We start from the raw sequence: 22,363 nt of genomic DNA, 5'->3' as shown, positions 1-22,363 counted from the left end.
CTGTAATTCACCGTTCTGTGACTTACCGTGACCTGTAGGGTCTGTTATTCACCGTTCTGTGACTGTACCGTGACCTGTATGGTATGTAGTTCACCGTTCTGTGACTGTACCGTGACCTGTAGGGTCTGTAGTTCACCATTCTGTGACTGTACCGTGACCTGTAGGGTCTGTAGTTCACCGTTCTGTGACTGTACCGTGGCCTGTAGGGTCTGTAGTTCACCGTTCTGTGACTGTACCGTGACCTGTAGGGTCTGTAATTCACCATTCTGTAACTGTACCGTGGCCTGTAGGGTCTGTAGTCTACCGTTCTGTGACTGTACCGTGGTCTGTAGGGTCTGTAGGTCACCGTTCTGTGACTCTTCCGTGACCTGTAGGGTCTGTAGTTCACCGTTCTGTGACTGTACCATGGCCTGTAGGGTCTGTAATTCACCGTTCTGTAACTGTACCGTGTCCTGTAGGGTCTGTAGTTCACAGTTCTGTGACTGTACCGTGGTATGTAGGGTCTGTAATTCACCGTTCTGTGACTTACCGTGACCTGTAGGGTCTGTTATTCACCGTTCTGTGACTGTACCGTGACCTGTATGGTCTGTAGTTCACCGTTCTGTGACTGTACCGTGACCTGTAGGGTCTGTATTTCACCATTCTGTGACTGTACCGTGACCTGTAGGGTCTGTAGTTCACCGTTCTGTGACTGTACCGTGGCCTGTAGGGTCTGTAGTTCACCGTTCTGTGACTGTACCGTGACCTGTAGGGTCTGTAGTTCACCATTCTGTAACTGTACCGTGGCCTGTAGGGTCTGTAGTCCACCGTTCTGTGACTGTACCGTGGTCTGTAGGGTCTGTAGGTCACCGTTCTGTGACTGTACCGTGGTCTGTAGGGTCTGTAGTTCACCGTTCTGTGACTCTTCCGTGACCTGTAGGGTCTGTAGTTCACCGTTCTGTGACTGTACCGTGGTATGTAGGGTCTGTAGTTCACCGTTCTGTGACTGTACCGTGGCCTGTAGGGTCTGTAGTCCACCGTTCTGTAACTGTACCGTGGTATGTAGGGTATGTAGTTCACCGTTCTGTAGCTGTACCGTGACCTGTAGGGTCTGTACTTCACCGTTCTGTGACTGTACCGTGTCCTGTAGAGTCTGTAGTCCACCATTTTGAGACGACTGTACCCTGGCCTAGATGGTCTGTAATTTACCCTGTATGTGGGTCATCTGCTATTGGATGTAGTCGGGGTCACTCAAAAGAATCCTCTTCTTACGTTTGTCAAAACAAACGACAAACACACGCAAGACAGTTATCACAATACCGACAGTGACGGTGAAGTTAACCATTGTTCATCTGTTTTGTCGAGTTATCACCAAAGGTTATCAATACAGGTTAAAATGCATGAAGAAAGTTATCATTTCAAACGCAATGGAATGGTCTTTAATGGAGGCATATCAAAGTCCAAAATGATTACATAACAGAAGAGGACACACAAGATAGTTACCGCAAAACTAACGGTGACGTCTACCATTGTCCATCTGTTTTGTCGAGTTATCTCCAAAGGTTATCAATACAGGTTAATACATTTGAAGAAATTTCAAAGCAATGGAATTGTTTTTAAGGGAGGCCTATCAAAGTCCTACATAATCGCATAACATTAATTTTATTAACGGGGATCGCGATGCCCAGTTTATCGTAAAAAAATCCACTTGCCCGGCCATCACAGAGGCGATAAAGTTTGTAACAGTGTCACCTTATCCTCGTCACAGTTATTATGTGGGCACTGAGTTCACAATACTGTAGGTCATATCATTATCAGTATATAGTAAGGATACCGTTTCTTCTCAAGTTGTAAAACGAATAGCATTCTTTACGAATATTTTTCCTTATGTCACCAGTCAAGAATCCAACTCAGATTAAAAACTGCAGAAAAACGTCAGTATTTTTTTCGCAACTTGAACAGTATGTGTTCTAGATCACTTTGGCTTTCAATACACCATTGGACTATAAATAGATCTGGACTATTACCTGCCGTATCGTAGCCAACTGCACACGCTATTAAATCTCCTCTTTACAAAAGGAGCTAGGTTTGCAAACCCTATGACGTGTTAATATGATACAAGTTTCAGTATTGCAATATTTCAATATTTCTGCTAATGATAAGATGAGGATGTGATCCTTACTCTTTTATATTGGATTCTCAGAACCTAGAAACCATGTTTATTGCTGACTCCAGAAAATGCCTTCAAACCTAACTTCTTTCTACCAATTCTAACCGTATTAACAAAGTCGTATGGAAGTACTGTTTATAAATGAAATGTCATTGATGTATTGCGGGTTTTGAGGAACTCAAAAAACTTTTTAATCAAATCTAAAATCTGCTCCTTAAAAGACTCGTCTATCAAATGATTCATTTATTTAGAGTATGTAGATTGACATGCTATATCATTTCCATGGTTTGCCTATAGTAAATTCCGTATTTTAGTCATCCAATTTGGACGTAGTTGAGGTCCTCGTCTCGGACATAGCTTCACAGCTAACACAATAATTTAAGTAACTATCAAACTGACAGCGACTTTAACATTTGTCAATTTATGTTTCCTCTGCCGATGGCACCTTGCATGATCGATGGCTTTTTGTTTGTTTTGTAAACGATTCGTTGAAACGATACTCATATATAGAACATTGAAAAATAATGCTGTCTCCCGAGAAAAAGATTTCCAATCGAAAGTTAGACTTACATTTGAGTACTGTTTGTAAGAGTTATCTCCCTGTGAGCGATGGTACATGTATTAGATGTAGTTGAGGAGCATGTGGAGCTATACCAGGAAAAGGACCTGGTACAGTGATGAAATTTAAAGGGGAGGTAACTCCCATATTTTGTGAAAAAGGACATGTCAAATTATGTGTTGTATTTCATTGTTATTTCCATGGTACGGTACAACCTGTATTCTTCCATAACACAATATTTATCATAGGCTACCACTGCAACAAAGGTTGCATGATTTGATTCATGACATTTGTTTTGTTTTTGTTTTTGTGTTTGTTGGCATCACCAGGTATTTTTCTTTCGGTTTTCCATTTACTATGCACTTTCTGTGGAGTTTCCTGTTTCACTCCTCTTTGTGTTTTTAACGTTTGTTTAAAGGTGTAATAAAAATGACAATTGATGGTGTTATTTTTAAAATGCTAATTTTTGAGATCATTAGAATGTTTTCACACCTTCTGATTTACATTCTTTTTTTTAATTTTGAAGTATCCGATCCCAATGTCATGATAAAAACACTATTATAACTGTATTTTTCTTTCAAGTCCCTTCTGCCCCTCGCCTGTCTTTGATAAACATATCATACAAACTTCTTTCCAAACTTTACGCTTCAATTCGGATAAAACCAATATATCTAACATTACATACTTCACTGTCTGTCGCTTTCGCTTATGACACTGTCACAATGTATATAGTGTTGCAAAACATGTTTACCAGCCCGAGTTTTGATATGAAAATGCAAACAAATGTTGTAGCACAGGGGCAACATGTATATTATCAGAAAAAAAGTTGTTTTAATTACTGACTTGTGATTTTTTACAGAGATACTGGTTTGAGTCAGAAACATGTTACTTCACTATAGTAGATGCGACTAGGTGTGTTAATCTACGGCACATCTTAATAAATGGATCAAAGCGTTTTGTTTTTTTTTTTTTTTTTTTCAAATTGAAACATTGAAGAAAGGTTTGGAAAAATAATGATGTCCTGATCGCATGATCTCTTTTATGCTTTGGTTTCGCTTTCAAATAAGAACTCAGCAAAAACGATTCATTACGATTTCATTAAATTTTATTAAAGTAACAAAACAGCAAAATTGTTAATAAAACAAGTGCTTGAGCGAAATAAGTTCTCTTCGATATACGAATATCTGATTTTGTATAGAGGTTTGAGTCGATATCCTACGGACATTTCAAAGTTCCTGCTTATTTCCAGGTATGTGCTTACATTTGTCCTCGTGGCAATCAAACCATGATTTAAACAGGATCTCTGACAACCATGTTAGCCATATTGAAATTCAACATCACCGACATTCAATATTGAATCAAAGAGAATCGGCGTCAACATCCGAAATCACAACTTGTCAACTCCCTTTTTAATTCGTCCATCCTCTAGGTTATTCGATGTAACACAGGCTGGTTTGCCATAGACAATGTTGCTGGAATCCTGAGGAATAGAAACGACCTACCATCTGTTATCTTTAGCTGAACATTTGTCCATAAATATATATAAAGATATCGAATACAAAAGCCTTAAAGGAAACAACCAACCAATTGTTTTTCTGTAGACTTTAGTGTTAACGTTTTGGAGTATATCATTAAAATTCTTGAATTCAATATGGCAATTATCGTTTGTAACAAAAGTGTTGAGTCTCATATAACACTTAATAAAAACAGCAATTTTGAAAATGGGTGATTTTCGCAGTAAAAATTCTCAAAAATCTGAAATGTTTACCTGTTATTATTATGACCTGAACTTTTGAAAACAAATTCAATCGGCCTTACGAAATTTATATCAACAATTCTTATAGATAGCTACCTATCAGGCTACATATCTATTTTGTAACTTCATAACATACATAACATTTTTTCAATTGGTTGGTTGTTCCCTTATATACATAACGGAAAACCATATTGATATTAACACGGTAGTTGCAACAATATAACATTTTTTCAAATAAATGTTTCCAAATTAAAAAAAAAAAAACTATACGATTATTTCATTCAAACTACCTACCAACGACCATGTTTGAAATGTTCATAGTACGTTCTTTTGACAGACCTTCGAAATATGATCATTTGATATAAAAATACATAGAAAACCAAGAAATACGAATGAAAAGTAAAGAAATTTTACCGATAGACTATGAAGAGACGAAGTCTATAACCGCGTAATTTCAAGGTCTTGTTCGCTGTCATCTCTGGAGTCCTGGAAGAAAGAAGAAAAATATCAACTGTGTTGTTCTGCAAGAAAGAACCAGAGACGACAAAGCTTATTTTTCTATTGATATTTAGTCTCAAAAGTATGCAAAACGTGTTATTTCAATATCTCCGCATGGGACTAAACCCAAGACCGATGTATGGTAAAGTAAGACTAAGTATTGGAAACTCTTTGTCAAGGCTGACAGAAAGTCACATAAAATCACCGTGTTTGTTGGTTTCCTTAAACGAACAAATAGTAAAAATGACCACCCCGTTTGGATCGAAAAATTGAAAACAACCTCTAAGTGTTAAGCAAATTTCCCACAAATTTTGCATCATTTATCTAAAAAATATCAAATATCTTTCCTTGTTTTTTTAAACATAATCACCTTAAAAGATTAAATTGCATACCTTTTAGCGATCTGATTTCCGTGCATCCGTAATTTGTTCAAGATGGACAAAATTCAATGCTCAATAAAGTTTTCTGTAAGCGGCCTTCAGAATGTGTTTCTAAAATGAACCTTTACTTTGTCATATCCTGAATTGGTTTGTGTTTAACACTTGCTTACCTCGCCAAGTGTTGATTTAGCTTTACTTATTTCCTCCATCATTAGAATCTGTTGCTCAGAAATTGCACTTAGCATTTTAAGGCTGTGTTTATAAACTTCTTCCATGTTTCCCTACAATAAAATACAGTGCATAGTATCATAATAAGAACCCGTTTTCGAACACAAAGAGACACCAGCAGAAACAAAGTTTGTATATTATACACTGTCTAGTTGTCGCTTGAAATGGTCTAAACCGCAAAATCTTCCCAAATTCAACAAACACCATACAAACCATATCAACACATATTTGACATAATACTGAGTATCCATCTATGCTGAATATTCATCAAACTTAATATTTATCTATACAGAATATTAATCAAACTTGACATTCATCTATACTGAGTATTCCTCTAAACTGAATATCAATCTATACTGAATATTCATCTATACTGACTATTCATTTATACTGACTATTCATTTATACTGAATATTCATTTATACTGAATATTCCTCTAAACTGAATATCAATCTATACTTGATATTCACCTATACTGAATATTCATCTATACTGAATATTCATCTATACTGAATATCCATCTATATATAAAAATGATAACTGTCATTTTGCATACCAAAATAATTTATACATCTAACTAAGGTTCTGTACTTCCAACGGGAAACAGATACAGAAAAAAGGATCGACGTGCGAGTCGACCGATGTAAAAGACAAACAGAAATGCATCTACAGTAATCTGACAATGGAGGTAACAGGATTGTATAAAACACAAAAATGTGAAGAGAAGTGAAGATATGATGTTAGTTATAGACACCATATGGTGTCAAATATCCATATTCCCACAAAGTACTGATAAAGTGACCTACATTATTCTTAGTCACTATTTGTGTGTCCCAGGTGAGCGGGATGTTACTTAAGGCAATGTAAGCTTGTCAAAATCAGATATAGTGTCTTTACGTAAACCAAATTCTAAGAAAGTAAGTTTGAAAAGGTAATTTGGATGCAAGTCATCGGTCCCCTTAGAATAACAACATTATTGTCCCATCTACAATAATTTAACAGAAGAAATGTAACCTGCCTTTAAAATTGATATTGGAAACATAATTATATGTTTGAAATAATGTTATGTTGAATTTTGTACATGTTTACTTAGTTATATTATACAATTACCAACGCACCAATTTATTTTCCATATCATAAAGATGATGACGTAATTTGTAACAACAACACGTGCCATGACTGTCGTGCAATGCAGATCCCACGGACGTTCTGCGACTGCAAATCCGGGGCGAAACACAGGGTGTATGTTCTTCTTCAATACTGCAACAATTCATAACCAGTCAATACACTGAAAACGTTACTTCTAACATAATTAATCCGAGGGGATCTAGCATTCGTATTCTTGTTGAATTGAATTTTTATTGAAGATATTGATCATTTAAGCAAATGCATTCAACAAATTCAATTTTTCATGAACAGAAATTATATATCATATTTGTATGCCATTCGAAACATACTCTCGAATGAAGTTCAATTATTTTCTGCTCTATAAAGCAATAAGTTTGTAAGGTACATTGTCGTAACTACATAAACAATATCGTGACGTCATTTTAATCATGACGTCACCAAATGATTTCCACAGTGACAAGATTAAGATGTATTTATGTTTTTTACTTACTCTGTAATTCTGTCCGGTAAAGTGAAGGACTCTGGCCATTTTGATGTGCCTTGGAGGACCCGGATGTAATTTCGATATGGTGGTTGGTATATTCCACTTGAATAAGAGAATAGGTAACCATTCATTAAAAATAATGGAAATGGAATCTACCGCATTCGACGTTATCAATACATCTCGTGTTAGCAAAAACAGAAATTATGTGTGCTGAATAAAACCATTTGAAAAATTTCCTGCAAAATTTTGAGTGAGTTTTTTTCGGAAAAGTTTTTATTTTAAAAATTGAACATTTTCTTTTTTTGACAAATTAGTGAGCTAAGAAAACTTTGCACCGGGCTTAACGTAAGCTCGCGCAGCCTCTTCTAATGAAACAAAATGTAAAATGCGCTTCTAGGGGAAGGTGCGTTTACTTGGTCAAATGCGGTATGATTGTAAGATTAGTTTGCATCCATTCTTAAATTACAGATATATATGTATTGACTTTTAAAATGTTTCAATGATATGAATAAAGATTAATCGATTTAACCAAATAATTTTCCTTAATTTTGACAAGATAAATGACTTATTATCATGTACGAAAAAAAATTCTGAATGTGACATTTTTATAATCATATAGCGGTTGCCTTGATCAGGTTGTTACATTCAGTTGGATTTACTAGTCGTGGTATCCATTGTATAACAATACATGACTACAAGCTCATGACATTTTACAGAAATGGATTTGTTTCCAGGGTAGTATTGTTTTAATGACTTGAACTCAATTTGAACCAAGAAACATTATGTCCTCTTCAACGAATACCGATTATAAGTGATGAACAGAATCACACATTCGTTCCCATTTCATATGTTACTAACGTGGCTCACTCATACGAAAAATGATACTTGCTTCAAAGATCTATGTAATGGAAAAAGCTTGTAACGATGTTTAAGTGTATATCCGAAACCAATAGTTGCAACTGAACACTAGATTTGATAAATATCTAAAATATTGAACATCTAATTTTGGATTAAGGACGTTGGTATTTTGATGAATATGGCATAATGTGATAGCTCAATTGGCCACGTAATCTCGGGTGAAGATTCGAGGTGTGTGGTTCAACGCTCAAAACGAACGGACCGGTCTGTGCTGTCATGGTTGCGTCCTAGGGCAAGACACTTTACCCTAAATTGCTTTGGATTGCATGTGACGGACCTCCGGTATGTTGTTCAGTGATGGTAGTTACCAATTACTACAAGGATGCCCGTCTAAAAATGACTCTGGCTGTTCACGGGCCGATAAACCCAACAAGCAAGGTAAGACAAGCATGCAGTCCAAAAACGTTTAGATTAGTATCACTGGCTACCGGGCCTTCAGCAACCTCCCGATACCTTTCGCAACTCCCTGTGGAGTATGACACTTCATACACTGACCTACGAAGTACTCAGCTACGGACGAGTCGAACGAAAATCAAAGAATTGAGATATCTTTACAAGATTACAACACAGTGCTTATGCCGGAATTCGAGCTTGCGAGCCTTCGGCCACTTAGCCCAGCATCCTAACACTAGACCAAAGTTGGTCCATAAATTAATAAAAAGACAGAATGAGGAAGTATAATTGCAAGCACTTGTTGAAAAAACGGTATGTACTATCTACCACATCTAAAACATATACATTAGGGTATATTGTTTTGCTAGTATTGAATTCAAAGGAGTCGGGTATCAACTTGTAATATCATATTACATGTATATTGCACAAAATGAAAGCACGACTATCTAGACAAAGAATGATATATAGAATGAGTTATTGTTTTAAAACTATTTCAAACTATTAAAGATGGATCTTTTAATATTCAATTTCATTCACCAAAGCAAATAAAAGAATTTTCGTTGAATAATCATTTGAGCATATCTATTATATTAATCAAATTAACTTCATTATGTATTCGGTAGATGTATTTTAAAACTTCAAAACAAACACAATAAAACATCACAAACACATAATAGTATCGCTACGGCAAAAGGTCCCTTAATATACCTGGAAGGATTTTCACTGCTAGGGTTAGTAACTGTGTCAGCACAACTCTCGTGACTGTTAGTTGGCATGGAAACGGATGGTAGTGATGTGGGATTCCTTTGCATAAGAAGGTTTTGGGTATTAGTATTTGGAACAGGTGAAATTAATTCTGTGTTATTCACATTCGCTGAAGACGTATTGTCTCCTGTCTGTTTTTTCTTTGAATTATTTCTTGAGCACATTCCACAGTCATCATTACTTGCCAATGTTTCTACAGTATTATTTTCAAATGAATTCCGCCTTTTATTCGAATCATTTGATGTTGCACTTTTTGAGGTTGAAAGTCGTTCAACCGTACCAAAACACTGAGTTTGGTTACCACATTCTTTTTTCACATTTTGACTCTTTGATTCACGTGTTGTTCCTTCCGAACTATCCTCAATAGCTTCACAAACTAAAGTTCCATTCGGATTGCCTCTAATATTAGATGATAGATCTGAGTCAAAGTACGATGGACTAGATAGTGTGGTATCGACAGGATGAACCAAGCTTGTTTGGTGAATTCTGTGCTGTCTTTTATCATTATTTCGTCTGCCCCGTTTACCAATCCATCGTTTTACGCCATTAACCATTTTAGATTTACCATTCAACTTATTTTCATTTTCTTCATCAAAGTTAGAAATTCGAATTCCTGGCAAGCCTCCTTGCTTGTTTGGCGATGCTTTTTGAGAGGCGGTAATAATTGCCCGAAGTCCTTTGCATGGGGAATTAGGAGACCATAGATGTCCAGAGGGTAACGAGTTAACAGTAGATGATTGCTTTGTCTGTTTGCGATGCTTTTCTATTTCCTTTAATCGTCTTTGTCCATAACATCTGATAATTTGCTGTAAAGCAATAACAAACATCAGTGTTTCTATGATTATGTTTTTGGAATATCACAAGAGGATTAGTTTAATATTAATTAAAAGCGGGTCACCACAATCGAGTACCTGTCATTGAAATTCATTTATATGTTTGTGATGTATGCATAACTTATCATTATTTATTATTCTTTTTCAATATGCGCAAACACGTTATTGTTACAAAACACAAAAAAAAAATCTTGAACCATTGAATGTTGAAATTTGATAATACAATGCTGACAAGTTATAGGACTAAAACCCAAGTAATTTACCCCCACCCCCACACCCACCCCCCAGGGGTCTGAGGGACGGGGTCCAGTAGATATAAAAAAAAATGATCAATTCTTAAATATCTTAAATACCAAATGATTCCATAAACTATATAGCATTTACGTTAGATGTTGTTAAACATTGTATAGTTAAGGAATAATTAACGATGATTCGTGTATTGTTGCAGGATATACAACGAGGACAAGGATATTTTGCAATTAGATTAATAACGAAGGCCGCAGGCCTTGCAATTAGTTAAAATTTCAAAATATCCAAGTCCGAGTTGTATATCCTGCAACAATACACGAGTCAAAGCTGATTATTTCTATTCTACCATGTACTGTTTAGTTCTGAGATCTACCTCTTTCTAATAGAAAAACGGCAAAGAAACCCCTGGCAAAAATTGTAATTTATTTCTTGAGTATTGCATTCTTTTGTTGATAAATATACATTTCTTTACAGGCACTACAGTACTACAATCAAGAACATCTATCATATGGCATTGATTGATTGATGGGGGGGGGTGAAAAAAAAAGCGGCCTTCGTAGGATTTGAACTCGCGTCGTGATAAAAAAAATGAGCAAAGACTAACCCATTAGCCCACTCGGCTATAGTAACCGTATTCTTACTGGGTGAATATTAGATACATAACATTGTAACAGCCGTGACTCACGAGCGTGTGTTATTGGCACGAGCGTGTATTATTGGAAAATAATACATGGTTTTAAACCAATCAAAACTGGCGTTGCATAGCAAACATGGTAGAATTAAGAATAATGTTCCTTGTCTTATGTCTTAGCAATTTGCATTATATAACTGTGGAATGAACTCTTCACTACATCTAATTAGTATTCAGGGAATAATTACAAAGGCAGAATTATCAGTAGATGACTGAACAATAAGTGGATTATAATTAGTAGGCATTCTACAATGAGGATCTATACTTCCTTTCAAAGTAATTCTTAGCCATAGCAGACAATTGTTTTCAAGAATTATGAGATTTTTTAAGAAAATGAGATAGTGACCATATTTTTATTTTTTTTTTTTATTACTTTAAATCAGAACAATTGAAAAATATCCGACAACTGAAAAGTTTAAATGACGAATCATATTGCATTAAAAAGTCTATAAGACGTTCATAGGTCCACAAATTGATTTCTGCTATGGCGGTAGTCTCACTTCCTGTTATTGAAAAAAACAATTTCCGGTGATCTATAGCTAGAAATATATCTCTAAGCCTACGACAGTGTTTCACACAAAACTCGTGACCTACTTTTTATACCTGACAGTTTGCTTGATTGGTCTATCAATGCCCGTACTAACATTTCCATTGCTTGGATTGTCTTTGGCAGAAAATAGCAATCTTTTTCTTCCGTATTCCACTAAAATAGTCTGCAGATTCATATTCTTTTATTCATACGCACGAGAAATGATATCCTAAAAATAACTACATTCTCTGTTCTTGCAAATTTGTAGTAATATTTTCGTATTTACTTCAAGTTATTTTGATTGATTTCTATGAGATAGAAAATAACTAAAACAACATGCGTAACTTGAGTATAGATATAACGAATGTGATTATAAAATCTGGTTAAAGGTATTTAAATTTGATATAAAATCTGGCTAAAGGTATTTAAATTTGATATAACATTTGTTCAAGGGTGAAACACATACTAACACCTACCTCAGCCTCAGGATGATCCTTAAGAGCCTCTAACACATCCTCCCGAGATAGCCCGAACAGTTCCGAATAACCGACAGATTTTACATCGGCCGTTCGCCTGTAAATTAATGAATAATATTAAATGATAAGCAACGTTTAATGATAATGAAGTGATAAAGAAGGTAGGGAATTTTCTGCGTTCATTATATTAAAAATTTGTGTCCTTTATCTTCAATTTTCGTTAAGTGCAAATATTCAGATAATTCAGGCCAATTGTGATTTCAATGTCCCCATTTTCGAAAACGAATATTGAAATGCGTATGTTACAGACCGATGCTGTTTGTTCCCCTTCTGTAACATTTATTCACTGTTTCATAGGTTCTTATTGTCATGACGTCAAACACCAAATCAGCACAAAAATCTTAAATTTATGTTTCTATTCGTTGATATTTACTAAGGATATAAAACGAATGAGTTCACATTTGAAAAATGATAATAAATTCTAGTTCTGACATTTTATTTTTGATGATTCAAGTAATATAGCAAATATCTTATCATCCAAATACATATAAACGTCACCTGTTTATGCCAGCGTCAAGATTAAGAATCCCAATCTCTCCGAAAAAATCTCCGGTTCCCATTTGGGTCAGCACAGTGCCAGTTTCGCTTTAACGTAAAAATATGAAACAGTCAGTGAACGATTCAGTATATACAATAGTATTTATTATTAAATCAATTTTTCATAATTAAAAAAAACACTCACTACAGCTTATTTTGACCGCTCACTACGGGAAAGAAACACCTGTTTGTTTCAGAAAATAGCATAATTTTATCCTTTATATTACTAAAAAAATACAAGAAACACTGCAGTTTGATTTTTCTGAAATGCTCTCTAAAAGGATAAAAACAGCTGTATGAGTCACATCTGAAACTGAAAATGGTATCTTTTAATATCATTGGCGCAGTATACAAAAACATTGTAGAATTATTATTTTTTTGTGTGTTTTCTCTAAACGTTCTCGAAAAAAAGACAGAAAATATATACATTCAAACCGCGCTAGTTCGAACACTGATTAACTCAAAGGGAAATTAAGTTCCGGCAGTTAAAACTATATAGAATTTATACTTACTTACCTCGAATACTCAGATATATGGACGTTTATAATGACCCACCCCCAACCCGCACCCCCAACCCCACCCCTAACCCCAACCCCCAACCCCTCCCTTCCCCAACTCCTCCCCGACCCCCGTTAACTATAAATCATTGTTAAGAATACAAAAGGATTCCTGAAAACATTTACTTAAGATATAATATACTGTAACAGTACGCTTCAGAGTATAGAATGATATCTGTCTTATATCACTTTAACGCACTACAGTTTGTTTACCTAATTTATCACTTAAAGGTTGTTACATCTGTATGCTTCAGAAAATGTTGTTGCATGAATAAAATATGTGTATATATATTAAAGATACTGATGTTTTTTGCCATATTTATTTTTACATATTTTTCTTCTCGGTATTCTTGTTAAAGTTGTCTTTCTTTGCATGACATATCTTGACAAACATAAACACATATTGTCTTTCTGCAAAGCAATATTTTTTTAGTCGTTATGCGTTTTGATGGTAATCAAACTAAATAAACAAATACCTAATAATCTCAACAAGCCCGTCAGCTATGATGAACATTTCCCTTGCCACTTCTCCTCGTCGACATATCAAATCTCCAGGTGTAAAAATGTACGCTCTCATTTTCAAAACAAGGTCATGTAGAAACTCCGGCTGGCACTCTTGGAAAATTGTTACCTGGATGAAACGATTATGTAACTTAATTTTAAAAAAACGCAACTCAAGAAATCTTCCGTTGTAGGATATTTTTACCGGAGCAGAATAAACAAATATTATAAAGGAACACCAGGAATCCACTGAGCAAATGTTGACATTTGAAATTTCATTTTAACTTCTTAGCGGCCTCATTCTACACAGGGCAAATTCTTATACATGAAGTTAACATCAAACTTTTCCCGTGAATTACACGTGAAAATGGCGAAAAAGCGAAATTCACATGAATCAATCAATTTTTCACGTGAATTTCACATGAATTTTACATTAAAAATTTTACCTAAATATACATGTGAATGTGAATTTCACGTAAATTGCACGTGAATTTCATGTGAAACAAATTAATGTGAATTTCATGTGAAACGAATTCATGTGAATTTCACGTGAAGAAATTGTGCCTCTGCACTGCTTAAACATAGTCGGGGGAATACCTCGACTGTACCAAGTGCCTCTAGGTGGCACCCACACTATCACTATTATATTCGATTCTTGGCTTCCGTAGTGCTTTTTAGATAGCTTGGTTAAGTTTGAATTCCATTTTAGTCAATAGATTCACAACATTACAATTAAAAACATTTCATTCGGGAAAGCAATCAATTTTTTTTTTTCAAAGGTATGCGGTGGCTCCGTTTTACATTGATGTTGCTCGATGAGATCGAGGACCCCATGATTTAATCATCAATTTATGCTTAATATCTTTAGGGCTTGTGTTGGTAATTGCCTGTTGACATATTCTTATACAAAACAGTAATTTACTGAATTGAAGAATCGGCATTTAAATATTTTGTTAAAGGAATTTGTATACGAAGTCCGTGAGAATCATCATAAGAATGAAATTGTAAATTTATTTCTATGTGAATAGATAAGCTGGTTACGAGCTAATAAATAATTTAGGGTTTATTCAATAGTTTTGCTCTTGCTTATCAACATCCCATGAGGTTTGACTAGGGTCTGAGCGCAATTGGCAAGCTTAATATTTTGTTAATTTGACTGATGGTATTTCAAGATTTTTACTTGATTATATATTTGATGACTTAATTTATCGAACATTCTAATTGATCTCAACTTAATCCTTTTTTTAAATGCTAAATGAGATTGTAATGTTAAACAGTTGGTGTTTGGTGTGCTAACATCTGGCACAGTTTGAATTTGGTACTTACCTTTTTCAGTGTTTCAAGATTGACATGAATTGCTAGCTCAGTTTTAAACTTGTCGGGCAACATGCCCAGAGAGTTGATGTCTGAACCTTTCATCCGGCCTCTGTAGCAGAAAAGAACATGTTTTATTATAACGCGAGATTTTAGGTATAGGCTAATGTTATATTCATTAATTCGTATGATCAGATTTTCACAAAACCGTATCACGAAATATAATAACAGCATGGCATGTCACTCCATGACATCAAAATCTAAACTTACAACATGTCATATTACTCACAGAGTTCAAAATTACTACATGTTATATCACTCACTGATAACAGAGTTCAAACTTACTACATGTCATATAACTCATTGAGAACATAATTCAGACTTGCTACATGTCATATTACTCATTTGAGTTCAAACTTGCTACATGGCATAGCATTCTACTGCCGAAAGGACGTAATAGTTAAATAATAGCAAAACTACATGTCATATTACTCATTGTGAATTCAGAATTGCTTTTACAATAATACATTAACAGTAGCGTACTAGTTATGATTAGTGTTCTGTTTTGTGAATAATGTGTTTTCAGTAGTCTTACCTTTTCGGTGTAAATTGTTTGTTGTTTACATATTTATCTATTCCATAAGTGGAGTAGTCGTACCATCTCTATACAGGTGTTTGTTATTTACATATTTAACTTTCCCAGAAGTACAGTAGTCGAACCATTTCTATTGTTTTTTGTTGTTTACAGACTTAGCTTTCCCCTCAGTACAGTAGTCGTACCATTTGTTGTTTTTTGTTGATTACATACCTATCTTTCCCAGAAGTAAAGTAGTCGTACCAGTTTTGTTGTTTGTTGCTGTTTACAGACCTATCTTTCCCAGAAGTACAGTAGTCGCACCATTTCTATTGTTTTTTGTTGTTTACAGACTTAGCTTTCCCCCTCAGTACAGTAGTCGTACCATTTTTGTTGTTTTTTGTTGTTTTCAGACTTAGCTTTCCCCTCAGTTCAGTAGTCGTACCATTTCTGTTGTTTTTTGTTGTTTACAGACTTAGCTTTCCCCTCAGTAAGTACAGTAGTCGTACCATACCTGTTGTTTTTTGTTGTTTACATACCTATCTTTCCCAGAAGTAAAGTAGTCGTACCATTTCTGTACAGGTTTTTGTTGTTTACAGACCTATCTTTCCCAGAAGTACAGTAGTCGTACCATTTTTGTTGTTTTTGTTGTTTACATACTTAGCTTTCCCCTCAGTAAGTACAGTAGTCGTACCATACCTGTTGTTTTTTGTTGTTTACATACCTATCTTTCCCATAAGTACAGAAGTCGTACCATTTCTGTTGTTTTTTGTTGTTTACAGACCTATCTTTCCCATAAATCCAGTAGTCGTACAATTTCTGTACAGGTTTTTGTTGTTTACAGACCTCTACAAATAACTTACCGCTTCCACACGTAATCGTACCATCTTTGTACACGTTTCTGTAGCTGTGGAGGTACATTGTGCATCCTCATATAAAGTTTTGCACCATCCTTAACAAAAAATGATATAGACTTGTTTAAAACGTTGTCATTTTATTGAACAATTTATATTTCGTATATTTCTACCATTAAACAACAGAGTAAGTTTCCATTCGTGACACTACTTACGATTAAATCATTTCGGAATTCTACATGCATTTATTTATGGTTTGCTTATATACATTTAATGAATTTCTCCTTTGACCTTACCAAAAGTCTCTCGAATTCCTGTCTACTAGCATTGCGGTTTGTTATCACATTTCCAACTTGTCCTGGAAATGGCAAAAAGAACAATATATTCAGTATTCCTATCCTATAATTTATTATGATATTGAGTAAATGTGAATGAGGGTAATTAAACATATACAAAGTCATATAAAACCGTCCGAAGACACCTTCATCAAAAACTAAATTTTCTTATTGACACAATAAGACTATATAACAAAGAAATTGATAACATTATTTCAAACTTAATTTTGATTGTCCTGTTTAGTCTTGTCATCAACCTTATTAGCTCATATGTTTACTATAGGACACTGAGCCATTGGATGCGGTTAATATCTTCACCACATATTTGCGAGTTGCTAATTTTGTAACTGTGGTATCCCTTTATTCGTTTTTTCTTTAATTGATTTATTAGAAGTCTAATACATGTCAGTCATGTTTCAATAACGTTGATATAACCAGTCTTAAGGCACGTGTAAATACGACTAATTTAAAAGTGACATGACGACAGCCTGTATTCTTTGAAAGTAAGATGAAAATAGCTTTTTTTTAACAAAAGTTACACAAATAACAATCTCCTCCGGGGAAAGCTATTAAATCAAACCAATAGGATTTTTAAAATCAATATAAAATAAACACAGCGAGTTCATTACAAAAACAATAAAACGTCTAACGAAAGACTGACGAGTGCTTAGCATTTAGTTTTCTCAGGGTTATGAAAAGTTCACTAACGTATGTGGAGCGTATTTTGCCGCGTAGGAGGAATGTGTAATATTATGAACTAAATAGTTCAATGGCATTTTAACATGCATTATTTACAGCACACCAACGGAATTCCCCTTCACAAAATGATTTTGTATCGACTGTGCATGTAATTATTGTGTGTTGTGTATAAAAATATAGTATATTTTCATGTGATGATTGCGTTTAATTGTGTAATAATACTTCATCTATACTATATTTGTAGAATAAGAAAATTCTATGTAATTGTCAACAATACATAACTAGACATTCCGTTCGGAACTAGATTGCGGGTATCAAATTCATGGTATCACCGCCTTGTCAGTATTTTGCAGTATCCAGGGTATTTATTTTTGCACTACTGTAAATCACTATATTTCGCGTGGGATTTATTTTCGCGCTAATACGCAAATAGAGTCAATCACGAATTCAAATGCTTCGTGATTATTTGTACGTGAATAACACGTTCGGATGGCGGCCAAGCTATCGGTTGTCGATATGACCAACATTGGATTACTCAAAACCGGAGTCCACTATTTAAGCATATAGAATTTCAGCCAAACATGATGCGTAAATGTGTCTTTAGCCGTACAGTAAAGGTCAAATAATGCGTTGTTTACATATAGTTAGAATCAGACTTAAGCAATTACACCAACAGTGCCCATTCTTTTTCTTTCAGAGTAATTACAACAAAGCATATCAAACAATGATGCTATGAAATCTATTTACTTACCAACAATTGTGGCGAAGATGAAAACACCAATTAGATAGCTCACGATTACGAAGACATACCTGAAAGGGAACAATTCTCTTAAATACATCTAATATTGTTATTGTTGTAACAAAACAAATAATCAGTTAATTATTATTGCTAATCCAAATTTATATCATTGCATTGTATTATGATTGGATTATTTTGAAGTAACATAGATAGCAACAAATGCAAGAAAACATGGAGGCGATTCAGTTAATTTCTGTCAATATATTACATAGTATAATTTTTATACTACAAATGGAATTGACCAAACTTACAAAATAGATGATCACATAGTTCAATTATTCATTGATCTTTCCATATATAATCCTGGTACCATAAAGGTGACTTTCAAGGAAATCAATTTTCTTGGTAGAATAAAGACTTGCAATATAATTATTTTGAGAAAAGTAGACCCCTTTTATCTATGCTGTTTAAAATACATCTTCTTTGTAACAATTTTTTCTAAAAAAAAATTGAAATAATTGTTACATTAAACGGAAATGAAAAATATTCATTCAAGAGCATTCAGGATATTTTTGTTTTCAAATTCATGTGCAAGAAGTCGTGTTAAATATTTAGATTGTTGATACACTCATACCAACACAATTTGTAGCAATTTCCTCAAAATCATTCAAATCAACATTCAAGCCACATAATGAAAGTAAATAAACAATAGTGCAAAGCCGTTTATCACAATAAACAAAATAAAATAAATTAAAAGGTGCAAATCAACATAAAATAAACAAATCCAATTAACCAATGAAGCGTTATTTACACAAACAGCTAACCGGGTCATGCTGGAAACGTTGTTCTTTAACAGAGGCAAACAACGAAGAGTATTCGATAATGGATACTTACGCAGAATAGGAAAGGCGAGCACTGTAACACAAAGACCTAGCCGTGATATCTGTGTGACACTTTCTATGCCATCCCTGTTTATACTGCAAACGTACACATATTAGAGGTGATTTTATTTAAGTGCTTTACGGGCAGGAATATCTGGCAATTGCGCTTATTTATGACGGTGTTAATTGTAGTTTCTATCTATCGTTATCTATAGAGCGGATACTTTTGAGGCGCTGATTCATCATTGCGCCTTTCTGTTAAATTTCGGACACAGGCCTTTAATTCAGTACGCAAATATACAAAATGTAACCTAATCTTGTTCTTTGCACAACAATGTATGTATGAGACTAGATGATCTGAGTATACTGCAAATGTGTGTTTTGCATTCCCAGTCAGTATGGCTAGAAAAGAAGTTTTGATTTGGTTTTTTTTATTATTATTATTATTATCATCATCATTACTCTTTTTTAATCATTTCAACTTACTTCTACAATGTAATTCAATTCTAATGTGTTGTTTCCCACTCATCTTATCAGTAATCGAAGCTTGTTTAATATCTTACAAGCTCACCGTATAGGATCTGCATATGATTATGTAAGATTCGTATAAACAAATCAAACATAGTATCGCTCAAATTTGATGTACTGCTGGTATTAAAGGTAATTGCAAGCAACAAAAATGAATTATTGGTAAAAATGGAAATCGCAAAAATTGTGGCCATGAGTGCATCGGTTTAAATCAAGAGAGTCACCAGTAGACATAACAAATTCAGACCTATTAACAAAACAGTTCCTGATACAAAAATGAAGTTTTTCTGTATGTTTTTGATATTAAATGTAACGGGTACCACCAAAATACGATATATTTTGCATAATACTATATAATCACATCTGGCTTTGCATGTTACATGTCTTAGTATACCAAAATGGACATTAACATAATATTCTTAGGGATTGAACTCGGAAATAGTTTTTTTTCACTGCTGATATTGTGAATCCACAAAAGCTAAAAACCAGTCAAACAAAAGAATTTTCGTGATAATAATATGTTGATGGTACCCTTTACCGTAACTAAAATGTGTTAGTAAACTAGTTACCCTAAACTAAATAGCATATATTATTAAGTTTTTAATGAAAAGAAATATGTACTTACTCCCAATTCGTTTCTGGAGGCGGAAGGTCACCTATAGTAGTTAAGGTCAAGGTCGACCAGAATAGTGAAGCCAAATACTTCCGGGTCACGGATGAAAATTCTCCTACTGGTTTAGGGTACGACCAGTCACCTTTAAAATCCTCTGCTTCCGATATAAGGTAATAGAAAGCGGCAAACCAGTGAGATCCTAGGAAAAGGATATGTGTCAGATTTGCAACTCGAAAGAAATTCGGATATGCTGTCCGTGATTCCAGCATATATAAAAATCGGAAAGTCCTATACAGTTTTATAAATCTCGGAAAACGAACCATTGGATGTATGCCAATGATGAACTGTAGGAAATCCAATGGAAATAAACAGGCAAGATCCAAATAGAAGTATTTTGTGGATATATAATTTTTGGCAAGTTTCACAGAATCAAACACCATAAGGCCTTGATCCAAGTAACCAGTTCGAAATTGGCATATGATGTCTAAAACATACACAATATCACACAGGACATCACAGGTAATCCACACAAACAGGTGGTTTTCGTGTATCTCTCGGAATGCTTCTCGTGCAATGCATGTCCATAGATTATACATTACGGCAACGGTGACCACCCCGGTCCAATACAACATAAGATTTCCGTCCATTCGGAACACTGTCCTATGCTTTTCCTTTGCCTCATGTTTACTAACATTTTCAGTGGGATTCTCAACATGGTTGCAGTTCGATTCATTCCTGTACGGCTGGCGTGTTGAGAATTTTTTTAGAAATGAATCTTCCCGTGTTACAGTTGTTTTTTTCTTGGTCGCTACGGCGTTTGTGACCTTGACTGCATTCCTAAGGCTACGCCATCCTTTTCCCACTTCCTCTTCCTCTCCCGTTCCCAGGGCCGTTTTTAGTTCCGTACGACGCCCTAACCGAGATATTTTGTTAAGTCTAGTCTTTGACTTTCCAGAAGAATTACTTGTGATGGAAGATGTGCTTGTCTTTCTGTTTTCCTTTCTCGATCTAACTTCCGGGGAAGGTGTTCCAGCAGGAGTTTCCACTTCCGGCGATGACATCGTCTCTATATCTACATCCTGTGGTTCTACTGAGTTGTCATCTAATTCCATTGTAGTGAAAGGTTTCGGAAATATTATTTTCGAATTTAATGTTCCAATCATCAAGCTCTAGTTCGTCTATAATCACAATGTGTTGTCACGTACACATCCCTAACATACCTCCATATCCTCTTGATAAAGCATACATATAATCCAATACTCAGTGCCTCTTTAACAATTGAATGCTGGGTAAACTTACCCCGTGTATTGATTAAATGTCATTGATGTGTCAATAATCATTCCCTGCATGTATAACAGCAATATGAGTCTTTTAAGGACAAATAAGTCATCGTATCCTTCTATCTTTTACTACATCAGTCTGGCTCTTGATTGTGATATCAGTGAACATAGTGCTGTGCCTTTACAACATATCGCCATTCATACAAACGTTGTTGATTATAACAGATAGTATTTGATGCAATCACGATCTTCTACGTCGACAATCGAATATGAATTACGTATTTACCTTTTGATCATTTTACTCTTTTTCATAATAAATCATTTCAGTTGACGTTTCATATCATAAATAATTGTTATATATTTCTTTTGATTTCTAGGTGTATAACGAATTCCAAGAATGACAAGCCATCGTAGAAAATATGTGTTCATTGAGAAAATTCTACAGGTAGGTCAATTAACGGCTGGGCCGGAATGTAATGAATTCCGTTGTCAAATAGGTAAACACGCTACTCTGTCACATACTGCTTACGAAGTCATCGTACATGCAGTGGATGCATCGCCCCATTTCATTTATTCAAAGGCGATTTTTTTTCACAAAATCATGGTTGGAATCGTTGCTAGCGCGATACTCATTGCGAAGTGGTACTTTCTCCAGTCCTACAAAATAAAAAGGAAAAAAACAAGATATATATGTTTATCAATATATACTTACATAATCAATTAAGTCCAACGTTCATGTTTTACTGTATTGGTTTATCTATCGGAATAATTAGGTCCCCGCCCACTCATTTTAAAGACTACAACAGAACTTCAATGTATGTGTAATGAAATTCAAGTTATCTAATTCACATACAA

At 34.7% G+C, this 22,363-nt stretch overlaps 2 protein-coding genes across 4 annotated transcripts; both read right to left on the bottom strand.

Moving 5' to 3' along the window:
• Positions 1-547: 547 nt before the first annotated feature.
• On the bottom strand, positions 548-1,509 carry LOC117332170 (thioredoxin domain-containing protein 2-like). Its single transcript, XM_033891054.1, has 2 exons — positions 1,483-1,509; positions 548-1,132 (listed from the first exon to the last, which is right to left on the bottom strand). Exons 1-2 carry the CDS (start codon positions 1,507-1,509, stop codon positions 548-550), a joined length of 612 nt encoding a protein of 203 aa, XP_033746945.1.
• A 2,286-nt stretch (positions 1,510-3,795) lies between these two features.
• On the bottom strand, positions 3,796-22,157 carry LOC117333480 (cyclic nucleotide-gated channel rod photoreceptor subunit alpha-like). 3 transcript variants are annotated; one of them, XM_033892790.1, is made up of 14 exons: positions 20,241-22,157; positions 18,219-18,277; positions 16,730-16,791; positions 16,443-16,531; positions 15,018-15,117; positions 13,667-13,821; positions 12,595-12,681; positions 12,037-12,133; positions 11,626-11,744; positions 7,189-7,284; positions 6,689-6,830; positions 5,513-5,623; positions 4,879-4,950; positions 3,796-4,188 (listed from the first exon to the last, which is right to left on the bottom strand). In XM_033892790.1, the coding sequence occupies exons 1-13, from the start codon at positions 21,389-21,391 to the stop codon at positions 4,903-4,905; spliced, it is 2,316 nt and encodes a 771-aa protein (XP_033748681.1). In that variant the 5' UTR covers positions 21,392-22,157; the 3' UTR covers positions 3,796-4,188; positions 4,879-4,902. The 3 variants fall into 3 exon arrangements, with proteins under 3 accessions (XP_033748681.1, XP_033748682.1, XP_033748680.1); XM_033892791.1 differs by having other exon boundaries at positions 11,635-11,744; XM_033892789.1 differs by lacking the exon at positions 11,626-11,744 and adding an exon at positions 9,202-10,064.
• Between the last annotated feature and the right edge of the window lie 206 nt (positions 22,158-22,363).

This window comes from Pecten maximus, chromosome 8 (assembly GCF_902652985.1).
Source record: "Pecten maximus chromosome 8, xPecMax1.1, whole genome shotgun sequence".
NCBI lineage: Eukaryota > Metazoa > Mollusca > Bivalvia > Pectinida > Pectinidae > Pecten > Pecten maximus.
Note: the sequence above shows the minus strand (reverse complement) of the source record. Positions and strands in the feature narration are given on the sequence as shown.

Coding starts and splice junctions, on each gene's coding strand:
- LOC117332170 (XM_033891054.1), bottom strand. CDS start 1,509: ATGGTAGACGTCACCGTTAGTTTTGCG. Junction 1,133..1,482: donor ACGTCACCGTTAGTTTTGCG/GTAACTATCTTG, acceptor GGTGGACTACAG/ACTCTACAGGACACGGTACA.
- LOC117333480 (XM_033892789.1), bottom strand. CDS start 21,391: ATGATTGGAACATTAAATTCGAAAATAATATTTCCGAAACCTTTCACT. Junction 18,278..20,240: donor CCTCCAGAAACGAATTGGGA/GTAAGTACATAT, acceptor GTTCCCTTTCAG/GTATGTCTTCGTAATCGTGA. Junction 6,831..7,188: donor TTACCGGACAGAATTACAGA/GTAAGTAAAAAA, acceptor GAATTGTTGCAG/TATTGAAGAAGAACATACAC.